General features: G+C 46.2%; 1 protein-coding gene across 1 annotated transcript in view; it reads right to left on the bottom strand.

The window, feature by feature from the left end:
* M1AP (meiosis 1 associated protein) overlaps positions 1 to 16,890 on the bottom strand; it is a 138,420-nt gene that overhangs the window by 37,569 nt on the left and 83,961 nt on the right. The window contains exons 4-6 of the mRNA XM_074992109.1: positions 15,542 to 15,722; positions 6,707 to 6,880; positions 3,699 to 3,849 (exon numbers count right to left, since the gene is read on the bottom strand). Of these exons, the coding sequence (XP_074848210.1) occupies positions 3,699 to 3,849; positions 6,707 to 6,880; positions 15,542 to 15,722 (506 nt within the window). The remainder of the gene's footprint in view (positions 1 to 3,698; positions 3,850 to 6,706; positions 6,881 to 15,541; positions 15,723 to 16,890) is intronic.

Genomic DNA, 16,890 nt, shown 5'->3' with positions numbered 1-16,890 from the left:
TCATTGACGCAGCCCTCGATGCCGTCGACCTCCTACCAGTAATGGACGAACTGGACCAAGAGCCGACTGTGGATGAACTGAAGACAGCCATCGACAGCATTGCAGCTGGAAAGCCCCCTGGTCAGGATGGTATACCACCAGAGGAAATCAAATGTGCCACGGACACACTCCTGGAACCCCTACATGAGCTACTGTGCCTGTGCTGGAAAGAGGGTGAGGTTCCACAGGATATGCGTGACGCTAACATTGTAACGTTGTATAAGAACAAAGGAGACAGAAGCGACTGCAACAACTACCGTGGAATCTCCCTCCTAAGCGTCACTGGTAAACTGTTCGCTTGCGTCATCCTTGGCAGACTCCAGAAGATTGCTGAGAGGGTGTACCCCAAATCACAGTGCAGATTCCGTGCAGAGAGGTCTACCGTTGATATGGTCTTCTCTCTAAGGCAGCTGCAGGAGAAGTGCAGGGAGCAGAGAAAGCCACTCTACATAGCCTTCATCGACTTGACCAAGGCTTTTGACTTGGTCAGCAGGGATGGTCTGTTCAAACTGCTCCACAAGATAGGCTGTCCTCCACGGTTACTGAAGATGATCCAGTTGTTCCACGAAAACATGAGAGGAACCATCCAATATGACGGCGCATTATCGGATGCTTTCAGAATCAGGAGCGGCGTCAAACAAGGATGCATGCTTGCTCCGACATTGTTTGGGATCTTCTTTGCACTCCTCCTGAAGCATGCCTTTGGATCTTCAACAGAGGGCATCTTGCTGCACACAAGATCTGATGGGAAACTGTTTAACCTTGCAAGGCTGAAAGCAAAGTCTAAGGTGCAAGAAGTCCTCATCAGAGACATGCTGTTCGCAGACGATGCTGCTGTAGTGTCTCACACAGAAGACCAGCTTCAAAAACTGCTGGGTCGGTTCTCCAAAGCGTGCAAGGACTTTGGGCTTACCATCAGCCTAAAGAAGACAAACGTACTCGGTCAGGATGTTGCTGAATCCCCATCAATCAGCATTGACAACTATACGTTAGAGGTCGTCCACGAGTTCGTTTACCTCGGGTCCACCATCACTGACACCCTGTCGTTGGACACTGAGCTAAATAGGAGGATCAGAAAAGCGGCCACAACTCTGTCCAGACTCAGCAAGAGAGTGTGGAATAACAACAAGCTGTACATTCACACCAAAATGCAAGGCTACAGAGCCTGCATCCTCAGCACCCTCCTTTATGGCAACGAGACTTGGACCCTGTATGCCCGCCAGGAAAAGAGGCTGAACGTCTTCCACTTGCGCTGCCTCAGGCGCATCCTTGGAATATCATGGAAGGACAGAGTGACCAACACTGCCGTCCTCGAGCAAGCTGGAATCCCAACCATGCACACCCTCCTCAGGCAGCATCGACTCCGCTGGCTTGGCCACGTCCACAGGATGAACGACGGAAGGATACCAAAAGACATCCTGTATGGTGAGCTAGCCTCTGGCAAAAGACCTCCCGGACGTCCCCAGTTGCGTTACAAAGATGTCTGCAAGAGAGACCTCAGAGAGGTAGACATCGAGCTGGACAAGATCTAGCAGACGACCGCAGCAGATGGAGGCAGGGGTTACACAAGGGCCTTCAGAAGGGCGAGTTGAAGATCAGACAGCTAGCAGAGGAGAAGCGAGTGCACAGAAAGCACAATAAGGACTTGCCAGACACCCACTACATCTGCAAGAGATACAGCAAGGACTGTCACTCTTGTGTGGGTCTTTATAGTCACAATAGATGCTGTAAATGAAGTCCTCAATTGAAACTTTAAAGGGCGCGATCCATAGTCTATGCATACTTAAGGATGCCTACTAAAAAAACTATCCCTGCCCAGCAGTTCTTCCTGGAATAGTTCAGCCCCCCTCAACTGTGAATGTCATGCTTCAGTTTCTCCCTCTGTGGCATAGGTCTAGTGATACTGACCTTCGTAAAGCCCTGTGAGATCTGCTGATGAGAAGCACGGCATAAGAGCCACGTGTTATCATTAGCGTTTGTGAATTCCCATATCTTGACTGAAGCCTATGGAATGGCACCAGTGCAAACCAGCTGAGGTCTGAGCTAATTATTCCTAGAATTCCACTGTCTCTGTTTTCAAGTGCCAGCTCTCAGGACCACTGGTGGCCCTACATGCCCTGACAAGTTTTCTTTCCCACCCAAGTAACTAGCAATAGTGTTAAGTTAATGCAGACAGCTTTGCTTCCATTTGCATGTAGGACAAAGCTCAAAAACTTTCTGCAAACTCTCTCACACACACGCACACATGTGGTGACAGGCAGTGATTTGATTTCTGTGTCTTAGAGAATGTGTAAATGCCTGCCGAAAGCAAGGTCAGCTATCAGATTACAGCACTTTGTTTCCAAGCTATCTCCTAAGGGAAGGGTGAAGCCTGGGGTTTACCCCACAGGAAGATATTCAAATGTGTCTTCCTGGGTTTAAGAGGTGCTTTTTCCAATTGGTGGTGGCAGCAATTATCTCCAGGATCAGGGAATCTGTAACCTTGGGAAGTTTTCATAAACTAAACCTTTAGAGGCAAGGTATCTTGAAAGTTTTTGTGGGACCCCACTTTATGCACTCAGAGTGGGGAGGCAGCCCTGACAAATATAAATAGACATGTTTGTCCTAGCAAGTGGTAGAACAAGAAGTAGGATTGAGTAAACTGGTAGGTTCTGAAGTTTTACATTTTGTTTTTGAGTGCCATTATGTAACGAAACAAAATCTATATTTGTAAGTTACATTTTCATGATGAAGAGATTGCACTTGTATTTTTAAGAGGAGAAATAAAAAATACGATTTTTATTAATTTTTATCGTGCAAGTATTTGTTATAATAATGATACAAAATGAGGACTGTGCACTTTGTATTCTCTATTGTAATTGAAATCAATATTGAAATATACAGAAACAGCCAAAATATTTAATAATTTTCAATCAGTTATTCTAGTGTTTAAATCATTCCTTTTTTTTAGTTAATCACGTGAGTTAACTGAAATTAATCTTTGGCATAATCTCAAATATAAACAATCTAATCAAGCAGTCTTAGACTAACAATTTTATTTACTAGGGAATGAGTTTTTGTGGAAAAGATCCACTTCTTCAGATTCTGGGCTTTAACTACTGTGGGACTGGGACTGTGCTTCGGATTTTCAGTACTCTGGGAGCTGGGCTATGTATGTCTGATGATGCAATGAACGCTTTGTTTTACCCCATCACTCAGTGACAGTGACAGTGACAGCGAAGAAGTATCCTGACACTGCTGTGGATGGTGCCATGCTGTGTGGTTGGTTGTCTCACATTCGAAGGACACAATTGGTCCATTCACTTAATTTGTGGGTTTTCTGTCAGCAATGTAGCTGAAGAATGCACCATTCCAACTCAATCAGCTCACTTCAGCTTTGATCAAATGTGTCAAAATATGGCAACTAGTAGCACGGTGTTCTCAGAAAGCAATAGAGATACAGACTGGTAATGTCGGAACCACTTCTTGCCTTTAAAACACTACACTTCATACCCCTGCTGAGTGATAGACTAATGAGGCTTCAAAGCAACATGCATTTCCCAGTTTCTTGCAAAGATGTTATGCCATTGGCACTGCCTAGCTGACATGCTGTGGTGTGCATAAAGGTGAAAATCTAAATCTCTCAGCACCTCTCCAGAAAGTATTTGTGCAATACCTACTTTATGATTCTTAGTTTATACAGTGTTGTAGCTGGACAGGCTGCCATCTGGTATGGTGGATTGATATCATCTGTTCTCACTGTAACATCAGCTGCCCCAGGAAGCAGAGCTGGGCTAAGCAGTCTTTCCTGAATATCACATTTCACACATGCTATAAAGAAATTTGGCAGAGATGACTGGAAATAAAACAGTAGTTTGCATTCTATAACAATATTTTGTGTTCTACATCCTCAAAGATGAGTACAAACACTTAAATATATTAATACAATAAATATAACTAAGTCAACTAAAGAGGAAACAATCAAACCACAGTATGAGACACAGGGACAATACTGTCTACCTAACAAACTTACCCAGTTCTTGGACAAGGTAGGTAAAAATAATTACCACTATTTTTAAATGGGATGAACTAGCACATGTTTAATATTTAGGCATGCGCAGAAATGATTTCATGAAAATTGATGGACTGTTGAATCATCTCAATAAAAGACAAACAGCATGCCAGCTGCAGAGCTCATATTAGAACTCAGAAGTAACTAGCTCCTCGTTTCACAAGCAGACCACTGAGCAACATGCCCTCTCTAGTCAGTGTTTCTCTTTGGCTATGTCTACACTGGGACGCTACCTCGAAATAGCTTATTTCAACGTAGCGAAATCAAAAAAAGGTATTTCGACGTGTAGCGTTCACACATCCTCCAGGGCTGGCACCATCAACGCTCAACGTTGATGTAGGACAGCACTAAATCGAAATAGGTCCTGCAGGGGAGTGTCTACACACTAAAGCAGCCCCAGTTGGAATAAGGGGGCTAGGAAAGCCTGCGAACAGGGTCACAGGGCAGACTAGCCCTTCAGGGGCAATAGCAAGCCGCTCCCTTAAAGGGCCCCTCCCACGCAGACTCAGCCTGCACAGCACAGGTCTGCAGACACCACAACCACCTGCACCCCGTGCATGCAGCATGGACCCCCAGCAGCAGCAGCAACAGCAGCAGCAGCAGACAGAAGCCCACACAGCTGCCCCCGGAGCAGTGGCTGCCCTGCTCGGTGCCATGGAGGAGGCCGCCCAGCATCTCCTAGAAGAAGATGAGCTGTCCTCCTCGAGGTATGAAGAAGCCACCCCAGACCATGTAGCCGTCCCGGCCTCCCCCCCGCTGGACGCGCTGCCAGCTATGGAGGTACCCCACCAGCACAGAGTGGTGGGAGCGGCTGGTGCTTGTGGAGTGGGACGACGACTGCTGGCTCCAGAATTTCTGGATGAGCCAGCAGAAGTTCCTCGACCCCTGCCAGTGGCTCACCCCTGCCCTGCGGCACCAGGACACCCCCATACAATGTGCCCTCACCGTCGAGAAATGGGTCGGCATCGCTGTCTGGAAGCTGGCCACTCCAGACAGCTACCGATCCACAGGACAGCAGTTCAGTGTGGGCAAGGCCACCGTTGGGGCTGTCATCATGGAGGTAAGGGGACCCCAGGGGGAGGGGTAGAGACCAGGGGAGGGGGAACCCGGGGGAGAACCTGGGGGGGGAGCCTAGGGGGGAGGGCCAGGCACACCCCACACAGGTGCTCATGCCCCACTAACTGAATGCTGTCCCTCTTTCATAGAGCCAAGTACCCCAGAACCAGGTACCCCCAGCCCCCGCCATCTGAATGCTCTCTCCTAGAAACAGGCATCCACAGCCCACCCCCCCCAACTGAATGCCCTCCCCCTTCCCCAGAACCAGGTACCCCCAGCCCCTGCCATCTGAATGCTCTCTCCCAGAAACAGGCATCCGCACCCCCCTCTCAACTGAATGCCCTTCCCCAGAACCAGATAACCCCAGCCCTCCTCCCTCCCCTCAAGTGAATGCTGGTGAGATACTGACCTGGTGCCACAGGGGCTGCTCCAACTAGAGGCACACCAGGCCACTCGAGCCGTGCAGGCACTGCACTGGGCCTCCAGAACACACCAGGCCTCCATAACTGTTCTGGGCCACAGGTGCCAGGGCAGCAGAAGCTGCGTGGCTCCTGGGTGGAGGGGCAGAAGCAATGCTCGGACCAGAGGAGCTGTGTGACTCCCAGCTGGAGCTGCACGTGTGCAGAGTGGGGGGGGAGGGGCACTTCACACGTGCAGCACTGTCGAGCTGCATTTTGCCATCCCCTGCTGCCCTGTTTGCAGCCATGTGTGGTGAACAGGGAGCGCAGCCCAGCTGCCTTCCAAAATGGTGGTGGCAGTGCCAGGAGAAAAGGGGCCGGAATGCCGTTCCATGGTGTTCTGGCAGAAAAAAGCCCTAGGTTTAATACAAACCAAAGGAAGTCATTTTTCAACCAAAGCACTATCAACCTGTAAAACTCATTGCTATGGGATGTTATGATAGTCAAAAGATCAAAAAGAACTAGACAAATTCATGGAGGATGGATCCATCAGTGACTACTTGCCAGGCTGGGATGAGACACAGGGCCATGCTTAGGGTGATCCTAAACCCCTGACTTCCAAAACCAAGAGGAGAAGATGGGTGGCTCCTTCCAGGTGCCCTATTCTGTACCCTCTGGTACTGCCCACTGTCAGAAGAAAGTATACTGGGCTAGCAATGCTATCAGCTTGGCCATTCTTATGTTCTTTAAAAACCAGCCGAGCCAATTTGGTTCACATTTACTAAACTATTTCCTCATGAGGTTTTCTGATTCTGTATTACACTGAGGCTCCTTTACGGTCTTATAGAGCATATTTTGGGCTGCCTAGGTAGCATAAATGCATATCCTTGGCAACACACCTCTGTGGTGTCAGAATGTGAGACTCAGACCTGAGATACTTCAGTCCCAATGGAAACGTCTAGTAAGCACCTGAAAATGGGACATTTAAAATTAGTTGCTTTTTTCAGTCTCAGTATGGTATTCTCTTCAGCCAAACTCTCTCACTTCACTGAGTGGCAGTGATTGCACCACTGGGTAGCGATTCCACTGAATAGGAATGTGTAATTGGTGTGTCAATTAGAGTCAGCGGGCCACAGCTAATTGGGAGAAAAAAATGAAATACTTAGATTTGTCCTGGGAGAAGTGACATGATGGAAGCCTTCTGAGGGAAGGAGGAGATGGAGCTGTTCTCTGTCTGTGCCATGATCATGAAGCCAGGTTTTAAAGAAAATCTCCAAGCTGACAACATCATTTTCTATGGTCTGAAGGTCAATCTCCATCCCCAGGATCGTACTCTCTGTGGAAGGAAGTAATTGTGGAAATTTAGGACTGGGCAAGACCATCCCTGTTGCTGCAGCAAGGCCAAGTATACCTATATTTTCTGTGGCATATGTTTGTTGAAATTACACTAGGACAGCACCAGTGTTCCCTGTAAACTGAGCACTTGGGCAGCTACCCAAGATAGAGTCAGGTGCTGCCCAGCTGATTGGCAGAGTGTCCACAGCTGCCAGCAACATGTGTTTCTGTTGGTGGTGCACATCTGTGCATGCCTTAGTGCACACAAAATTTATTCCACACATGGATGGAAAAAATAAGAAGGAATATTTGCTTGTATCCAAGATTCCTCCAGTTGGGAAGAGGCCTCAGAACCCAGAACCACATGAATAATCTTTGCTGTGGCTACACTGAGTAGGTGTATCAATGTGTCAAAGTCTCAAATACTTTCCTCATTCCTGCGTTGTTTGTACTTATATGGCACCTTCCATCAAAGGATCTATCCTAACCAAATCATCCCAGCCAGAACTTTTTCAAGCAAAGACCTAACAACCTCCAGGGATGGAGATTCCACCACCTCTCTAGGCAAAGCATTCCTGGTGAAATAGTTTTTCCTAATATCCAACGTACACCTCTCCCTCTGTAAATTCAGACCATTGCTTCTTGTTCTTCCATCTGTCACTACTGAGAACAGCCTCTCTCCATCCTCTTTAGAGCCCCTCTTCAGGAAGTTGAAGGCTGCTGTCAACTCACCCCTCACTCACTCTGCAAACTAAATAAGCCCAAAATCTCTCAGCCTCTCCTCATAGGTCACGTGCTCCAGCCCCTTAATCACTTCCTTTCCCCTCCGCTGGACATGCTCCAGCACATCCACATCCTTTCTATACTCAGGGGCTGTAATAGAACAGGGTTTCTGGGGTTTCCAGAACATATATCTGCTTAAAATGTGGGCCACTTACAGCCCCAAGCTGGGATTTCCTTCTTACTAAGGTAAATCCAACCAGCCTCCAAAGCACTTCTGCCAGCCCCACTGGCCAGCCAGAAGCCACACAAGTGAACCCACAGGTTTCTCAGCTGCTCTACTAGCCCAGACCAACAACCCGCAACTTCAGGTAAGAGGCTCTTGAGCCTAGTTCACCAAACACCACACAGATTCTTCCAGACCCCAAAGGGCTCAGCCCCAGACCCCAGTCCGTATATACTTGGATCTTACCAAAAAAACCATGCAAAAGCCAGATCCTTAGATCTAATATCTAAGGGTCTATTAATACCAAAGAAAGAACAGGGTTAGAGAGAAGAATTAAGCAATATGTTACATGCATCAGTCATAACTACCGATGCAGCCAGTGATATTATTTGCTGATTCTTGAGAATCTCTGAAAGTTCATTTCAGGTTACCTAGATTCAGTCATTGGCACATTGTAGATCTGGCCTGCTGGGGTCCACAAGCTGGGACATGGACCCTTGGAGACCATGAGAAGAAAGACCCAAGATGGACACTGCTAACTCCACATCATCCCTCTGAGGGATGGGCCCCCCGAGTCCAGACAGGCTTACCCCATGAGGACTGAAGAACAAAGAAAATACCTGCCAAGGCCCATCTTATAGCTTTTCATATGTGGAGGGAAAATTCCATTCTTCTCCATAGGCCTTGGTTTACCACATGACCAGGTGGGTCACAGTGCTGAGTTCCCATTCATTGCAGTCCCAGTGGGAAACTGGGCCTTCGCTCAGTCTATTGTCCTGGCTGGGGTGGAGCCCCACCTCTCATTGTGAACTTCAGCACCGAAACATTTCTCATGCAGCTGCAGAGCTAAACATCTATAACTTTACACACATACATGATACAAACACACAAGTAGCATACAAAGATTCAGGGCATCATCAGCTTTCATTTGACACCTCACAGGGCACCCCTAGCACACTATTCGGGGCCAATAGCCACAATGAGCATATAAAATGGTTTACAGACCCAATGCTAGAGTCCAGCCACATGACAGGGGCCCAGAACTGGGTGCAGTACTCCAGAAGAGGTGACATCAGTGCCAAATAGAGGGGAATAATAACTTCTCTAGATCTGCTGGAAATGCTTCTCCTAATGCACCCCAATATACCATTAACCTTCTTGGTTACAAGGGCACACTGTTGACTCGTATCCAGCCTCTCATCCACCATCACTTGTAGGTCCTTTTTTTGCTGCACTGCTATTTAGCCAGTTGTTCCTCAGCCTCTAACAATGTTTGGGATTCTTCCATCCCTAATGCAGGACTCTGCACTTGTTCTTTTTTGAACGTCATCAGATTTCCTTTGGCCCAATCCTCCAGTCTGAGATATACTTGCTCCCAGGAGGCAACAAATGTATTACAGTTTAGTACAGTCTTTCCTCCAGATAAAGAGCAATGCAATGCCTTCCTGGCTATTATTATTTGATAATGCCCTCAAGTCTGCAGGGCCGTGCCTACACTGGCACAAAACTTTGAAATGGCCATGCTAATGGCCATTTCAAAAATTACTAATGAGCCACTGAAATGCATATTCAGTGCCTCATTAGCATGCTGCTGGTCGCAGCTCTTCAAAATTACTGCTTTTCGCTCCCACATGGATCGTCCAGGTGGGGGGGTCTGTTTCAAAGGGACCCCGCCAACTGCAAAATCCCCTAATTCCTAACAGCTGAGATGCTGGAAAATACCTCCTCCCTTCCCCAAAGGGACTCCAGGTTAGTGCTTAATCGTGCCCCTGAAGGATGCTGAGCATGTGATCCTGGTGAACACACCTGAGCTATGCCTTGAGGAGTAAAATGCATTTATCTGTTTGATGAGCTTCACCCAAATAATGGGGCTTGGGCAGGTGGCTAAGGTGGCTGGCCTGCAGCTCGGGTGGCTGGCCTGTGGCTGGAGGGTGGACAGCTGGCGCTGGCAGCATGGGGGCTTGGGTGGGTGGCTTGGGCAGCTGGCCCCAGGAGCGCAAGTGCTCGTGAAGGCAGCTGGCCCCAGCAGCACGGGGGCTCAGGCAGATGACTGATTCGGGCAGGTGGCTGGCTTTGGCAGCACAGGGCTCAGGCAGCTGGCCCTGGCAGTGCAGGGCTTGGGTGGCTGGCAGGCGGGTGACTAGCCCTGGGAGTGTGGGGGCTCGGGTGGGTGGCTGGCCTCAGGAGCACAGGGGCTTGGGCGGGCACCTCGGGTGGCTGGCCTGTGGCTGGTGTCTGGGCAGTTCGGACAACTGGTGGGTTGGCAGCTGGCCCTGGCACCTCAGGGGTTCAGATGGGCATCCCCAACAGCACGGGGGCTCGGCTGGGCAGGTGGCTAGCTGGCACAGGGCGCAGGCAGCTGGCCAGCTTGGGATGCTCTGGCACCCACAAGGTGTGGCCTGTGCCATTAGCCTGGATGTTCCATAGTCGGTCGCCTAGGATTTCCCAGCTTATGAAGAAAATGCAGCAGCATCTTTCACATTAAATTCATTTGTTTCTGCTGTTTCTGATGTTAAATTATGTTTTTATGAAATTTTTGGGCCGAGCAAAATTATTTGTGCTTATTTTTAATTTTAAATATCATTTTTATATCAAGATTTTGTGTTTATTTTAAACTATGAAGTTAATTTTTTGTTAAAAGTGGGGTTGGATGATGAAGTGGTGGAGGGGTGTGAAGGTTTCTCAAAAATCAAAAGGGCAGCATGATGCCGAAAAGTTTGGGATCCACTGTTCTAAGGCCTCTTTTTCCAAACAGTGCAGAATCCTGAAAAGCTACCCCCATTGAAAGAGAAGAGCACTTTAGGACAGGCAATTTTTGAGGACCTTGAGAGAAGAGGGGATAGCAGAACAGTGAATTTGGCCTTATAAGTGCTTGATTGTATAATTTAGTAGCTCTGGGATGAACATTATGATTTTGTTAGCAGCAGTGGCTTAGTAAGAGAGGGTTGTAAAGGGTACAGATTGTTGCTTGTGGCAAAACATGGACAGGGTTTGAGCTGGGCTGCAGCCCAGGTTAATAAGAGCAGGCAGATAACACAACTTTGGACTACAGGATCTCTAGCTAGCATTCTTAAAGCTACAGTACACACCTGGAGGAGTGAGAAAACATATTGACCATGCGAAGTGGGTACCAAGAAGTCACCTGCTACAGGACAGACCCAAAAAAAGAGCTCCTTCTCTCTTGGCAACCACTTGATAACAAGTAGGATGTCTTCATGTCAACCTCCTATTTGTGAGTCTGTTCATGGCTAAGCAGTCCGATTCTGGAGCCACAGATCTTATCACAGAAGAGGCAGGTGTTGTTAGCTCTTGGAGGGACACGAGACAGTTTTTGATGCTCTTTTCTTCTTCTTTGCCTCTCCTTGTCTGCTCTGTGGTGGGACCTCTCAAACTGTACCACCCACTCACAGATTACTGTTCACCAGCGGGGACAGTCTTGGGCAAGGGTCTCCCCAGTGTCAACACCGATGCTGCACTTTATTATGTGTGCCCTCAGCATATCTTTATACAGCTTCCATAGGCCCACATCACTCCTCTGTCTTTCCTCCAATTTGGAAAACAGAATCTGTTTTGGGAGGCACTGATCAGACATCCAAACCATGTGACCAATCCAATGAAGTTGTCGATCAATGATAATGTCTTCAATGCTGGTTGTGTTCAACTCTTCCAGGACGCTAGTGTTTGTGCGCCTATCCGCCAAAGAGATATTTAGGATTCTCCTGAGGCTGCACTGATGATATGTTCAATAGCCTTCAAATGATGCTTGTATGTTGTCCAGGTTTCACAGGCATACAATAACATCGGAACAACCACTGCATGGTATACAAGGAGTTTTGTCTTGGGATAGATGTCCTGGGTCTCAAAGACCCTTTGTCTCAGGTGGGTGAAAGCAGAGTTTGCACAGCTCAAAGGATTCTGGATTTCTGTATGCATATCAACTTTAGTGAAAAGATGACTTCCAAGTTATGAGAAGTGCTCCACATTTTCCAGGAGTTCTCCATTCTGCTTCACATCATCTTTGGTGTCTAGTGTTGGTGCATAAGCGCTGATGACAGTTGCCTGTTGGTTTTTGGCAAGCTTCAAGCACAGAGTCACGAGACGCTCACTGATGCCAACAGGGACTTCAGATAGGATCTTTGTCAGTTCATTTTTGATGGCAATTCCTACTCCATAAATTTGTTTTTCTTCTTCTTTTCCAGAAAAAAACGTGTGCCCTCCACCTTCTTCTCTTAGCTGTCCTTCTTCTGGTCTTCATGTTTCTGCCAGGGCAGCTATGTCAATGTTGAATTGTTGCATCTCATGGGCGATAATTACCATGTGTCTTTCAGGTCGCTCACTGTTTGGGTTGTCCATTAGAGTCCAAATTTTCTATGTTCCAAAGTTTACTGTTCGATTTCAAGTGCAGGGAAGTGAACCCACTGCATGCGGTTATCCAGTAGGGGGTTTGAGGTGGACTATGTTTAGGGCACCTTTCCTAGCCTCCTCCCCATGTGGATCCTAAATAGGGCTGCTGAGCCATGGATGCAGCAGCTGGACCATTCTACCACGTCAGTCCTTGTAATGGAACAACCAATACACACATCTGCCACCTACATGTTGGTTCATGACTAAAAGCTTCCAGAATTCACAATTTTGCTCCCATTGCCATTCACCATTCACCGTAGTGCTTAGTTTAGGAGAGTAGTACACAGAGGAAGACATCTGTGCGTGACTTCTTTTAATGTGGGAGGATGGTTGCACTGCAGCCACCACACAGTTCTTGACAGATAGAAAGCTCAGGTTCAATGGCATAGAATCCACGACAACTGGGAATCTCCTGTCTGCTGCAGCCTTCATCCGCCTTCACAGCCGTTGTAGCACTACCTTTCCTATTCTCTGCCTGTTCTGCCATTGAGGACTTTTAGGATCATTCTTTGTCTGGACAATTGATCTTGCCGCCATGGGTGACACTGCTGGGAGCACAAGACTCCCTAAGCATTGCTCTTGGGTTCATTGGAACACATAAGCCCACTCACCATGAGAAGGTGACAATCTGGAGAGTAGGACGAAGAAAACAACAGAACACCACTAGCTACTACCTACAACACTCGGCTGAAACTTCTCCTACACATCATCAAGAATCTACAACCTATCATGGATGATGATCCCTTGTTCTCAAAGAGCTTGGGAGGCAGGCCAGTCCTTGCTTACAGACAGCCCTCGCTACCAGAGACAAATACTCACCAACAACTTCACACCCCAGAGCTGAAACACTAACTAGGGAACCAATCCCCATAATAAACTCAGTTGACAACTCTGTCCACACATCTATCATAGTGACACCATCACAGGACTTACCACAGCAACAACACCATCAAAGTCTCATTCACCTTCATATCTACTAATGTAATATATGTCATCATGTGCTATCAATGCCCCTTTGCCGTGTACATTGGAGAAACCAGACTGTCTATACACAGAAGAATAAATCACACATCAAGAATGGCAACATACAAAAAACAGCAGGGGAAAACTTTAACCTCCCTGGACACACACTTATTGGACGTGCAAGTTGCCATTCTCGGCAGAAAAAGAAAAAAAAAACCCTTCAAAGACAGATTGTGATGAGAAACTGCTGTCATATTCAAATATGCTGTTGTCAAAGTATATTTAAATAGAAACATGGAATTGCTCTCACATTACAATAGGTAATTTCCCCTTCAGGTACTTTTACCTTATCACTGTTGGAGGTGAGCTGCATCAACTCTGATTTAATTAGCACCGATTTCACTCTCCCATCTCTATAGCCCTTCCTCTCCTTTTCTTTTTTCTTCAAGCATCTGAACAAGTGAGTTATATTTCATTAAACTTATGCCCTAACAAAGTTGTTAGTCTTTGACGTGCCACTTACAGCCTATAAGGATATGTTAGCTTAATTTATTTATATCTTATTCTTGTAGCCTAAACCTATATTATATATTTTGTATTATTTGCTTTTTCCTTCTCCTTTCACTGTTGTTCCAGTTTAGCAGTAATGCAAGAGGCCTAGAGGGGTCATACTCCTTATGACATTTGCTTGAGCTAGGTATGTGTGGGAGTCTGGACAGTTCCAGATGGGTGTAGATAAGAGGAGTGAATCTGCATTCCCAGACTTTAGTTCAGTTACTTCACAGCATTTTTTTTTTTTTAATTTTACATGGTGCCAAGATGTTATGGCCCCAGGGGATCAACCATCCTCTTTATTGCAATTTGAAGGCCAAGGTTCCCAAGGCTATTAGGAGGTATCTTGCCCCATATGCCCATTTTTAGAGGTTGTTAATGAAGCTGTAATGTGATATTTTATGCATATTCAAAGGGTTGTAGTGCCATTCCCCAATCAGGTGTGCATACCCTCAAAATCTTAGGATGCAGAAGTATAGTTTTGGCTTTGAAAAGTTGGGCTAAAGTGATGTAGGGCAACTTATAGCACCCCACAGCCGAGGGGTTCTGCACTCTTGTTCTCCCTCTGGAAGTCTAGTTTATATTTTTCAGTTCTTCCTATTCATTTTCATTTATTTTATTAGTACTAGCGATTTTTCTTTAACAGTTCCCCTCTGATATAACACTGTCTCACTTCTCACCACCTTCACAGTAAGGCTGGTCCTTCAACTCCTTGAGTCCATCAGGAGGAAATGTGAGTATGGTGTTAGCCTCAGTATATTTGTACTTTATACTGATTTTACATAACCAATCATAATGAATTACAGTAAACTCTTTCATATCCAGCATTCTGTCATCCGGAACTCTCAAATAACCAGCATTTTAACCATAAGTAAATGTTAGTTGTTTTCCATACATATAGTATACTGAAAGTAAATACAAACAATAATGCTAAATTCCAGTACCCTTGTAAACAAACTGGACTCTTTTTTGTATAACCCAATAATTTCCTTAGGCCTGGGGAAGGCAGATTTAATTGAAACATCATCCAATCAGAGATATGAGGGTGTTTGCCAGTGCAAATACCTAAAGGAGAAACTGAAATTAAATTGTCTTTGTACATCCTAAGCTTCTGTCACAAAAGTGAACTGTGGTGCAAGATTTCTGCACAACTCTTTGAATTGCTTGTTTAGAGAAATACCTGTAACCATTCTTTATGAAAGCAGGAAGCTACAAAAAGGAAAGAATAAGGATTTATGGTTCTGCAATGTCTTATTGTTATTGCTAGAGATTAGAAGGAAGCCTTCTTATTGGTACTGCCAACCAGCCAAAATAACATTTAACCTTGAGGAGCTGGTAGTCACTCCCTGGGTTCCACCAAATGAATTGTGTTATGTGCCTCTGGCAGAAAATCTGGGACTAATGCAAATCACTCACAACCCCCTTTGCCAAGAGACCAGGAGCCAACTAGTGTCTCCCAGAAAATGGGAGGGCCACTGGAGAGGTAGTATAGATGAGGGCACCCAAGAAATGCACTGATTCAGCACATCCTCTCATCAGGCTTTGAAGATAAGGCTCCAAGAAAACTCAGGCCATGAATTAGAGTTGCTCACCTCCTTGGGCACCCCCTGTGGAGTTCAGTGGCACAAAACCTGCCTGTCCTTCCTTGATGCCTCTGTTGACTCAGCTATATCCTACTTGTGAGATTTGACACATGCATGCTACTGACAAGAGCAACCACTATCCCATTAAAAGGACATCTGTTGATTGCATTGCTCTTCAAATATATAACTAATCGTGCCCCTCCTCTGCACTCACCATCACTGCTGAGCTCCTCCTCAGCATATGTACGACATTCCACATCCTCTGACTCCAGCAAGTCTCCATGTGAGAGCTCTATGATCTGCAGTTTCCGCAGACTCACAAGATCTATTTCTCTTAATCCTGCTTCCAGTTGTTTCACCATGTCTTTTCCTGGCTGACTAGTCAAAACTGTAATCTGAAACAGAAACCTCCGTTATATCTAATGCAGTAACTGTATTAGATAAATGCAGTAGCAGTAACTAACTCAGACTGCCAGAAATATTCACAAACAGCTGCTATTTCTCTGAAAACAATGGCTAGAGAGAGTCCCTCTAGTGGGGCTTCAAGAATACCCCCTCTGTGCAAGAGCAGATGCAAAGGCATGTGGCAAGCTTTTGTTTAATTTAAACCATCCTGAACTGGATTTTGGAACTGTAATTTTATTATTATTGCCACCATGCTAGACAGGAAGCACAAATAGGCTTACTGACAGTGCATCAACGTGTGGTGCCATGACCACAATCATTATATGCTAATGTATCCTTGTTTTGCAAAATGGCAGTGTTGTCAATTCTTGTAATTTGATCCCACTTTGGAATTCTAAAAGAAATTACTACAACTACTTAAGGAACTCTCTGCTGCTACTCGGGACCTTATATACTCAGACACACCATCTGAGTCCCAACCTGGATAATTCTATTTACTTCCCAAAATCCACAAACCTGGAAACCCCGGATGCCCTATCATTTCGGGTATTGGCACCCTTACCACCGGACTATGCAGTTACATGGACTCCCTCCTCAAATCCTATGCCACCAACACTCCCAGCTAACTCACAGATACCACTGACTTCCTGAGGAAATTACAAAACATTGGAAAACTTCCTGACAACACCATCTGTGCCACCCTGGATGTAGAGGCTCTGTACACTAATATTCCACACAAAGACGGATTACAAGCAATTGGGAATACTATCACCGATGTCACCACAGCCAATCTGGTGTCTGAGCTCTGTAACTTTGTTCTCACCCACAATTATTTCCGATTTGAGGACAATTTGTACCTTCAGATTAGTGGAACTGCTATGGGCACCCGCATGGCCCCACAATATGCTAATATATTTATGGCTGACCTGGAACAACAATTCCTCAGCTCTCATCCCCTGTTACCCTTCCTCTACTTATGATACATTGATGACATCTTTATGATTTGGACCCATGGTATAGAGATGCTAGAAGAATTCCACAGAGACTTTAACAATCTGTACCCCACCATCAACTTATACCTCGACTACTCCATGTGAGAGATTCATTTCCTGGACACTACAGTACAAATCAAGGATGGCCTGATCAGTACCACACTCT

This window comes from Carettochelys insculpta, chromosome 4 (genome assembly GCF_033958435.1).
Source record: "Carettochelys insculpta isolate YL-2023 chromosome 4, ASM3395843v1, whole genome shotgun sequence".
In the NCBI taxonomy this organism is placed as follows: domain Eukaryota; kingdom Metazoa; phylum Chordata; order Testudines; family Carettochelyidae; genus Carettochelys; species Carettochelys insculpta.
This window is presented reverse-complemented; position numbering and strand designations above follow the sequence as displayed.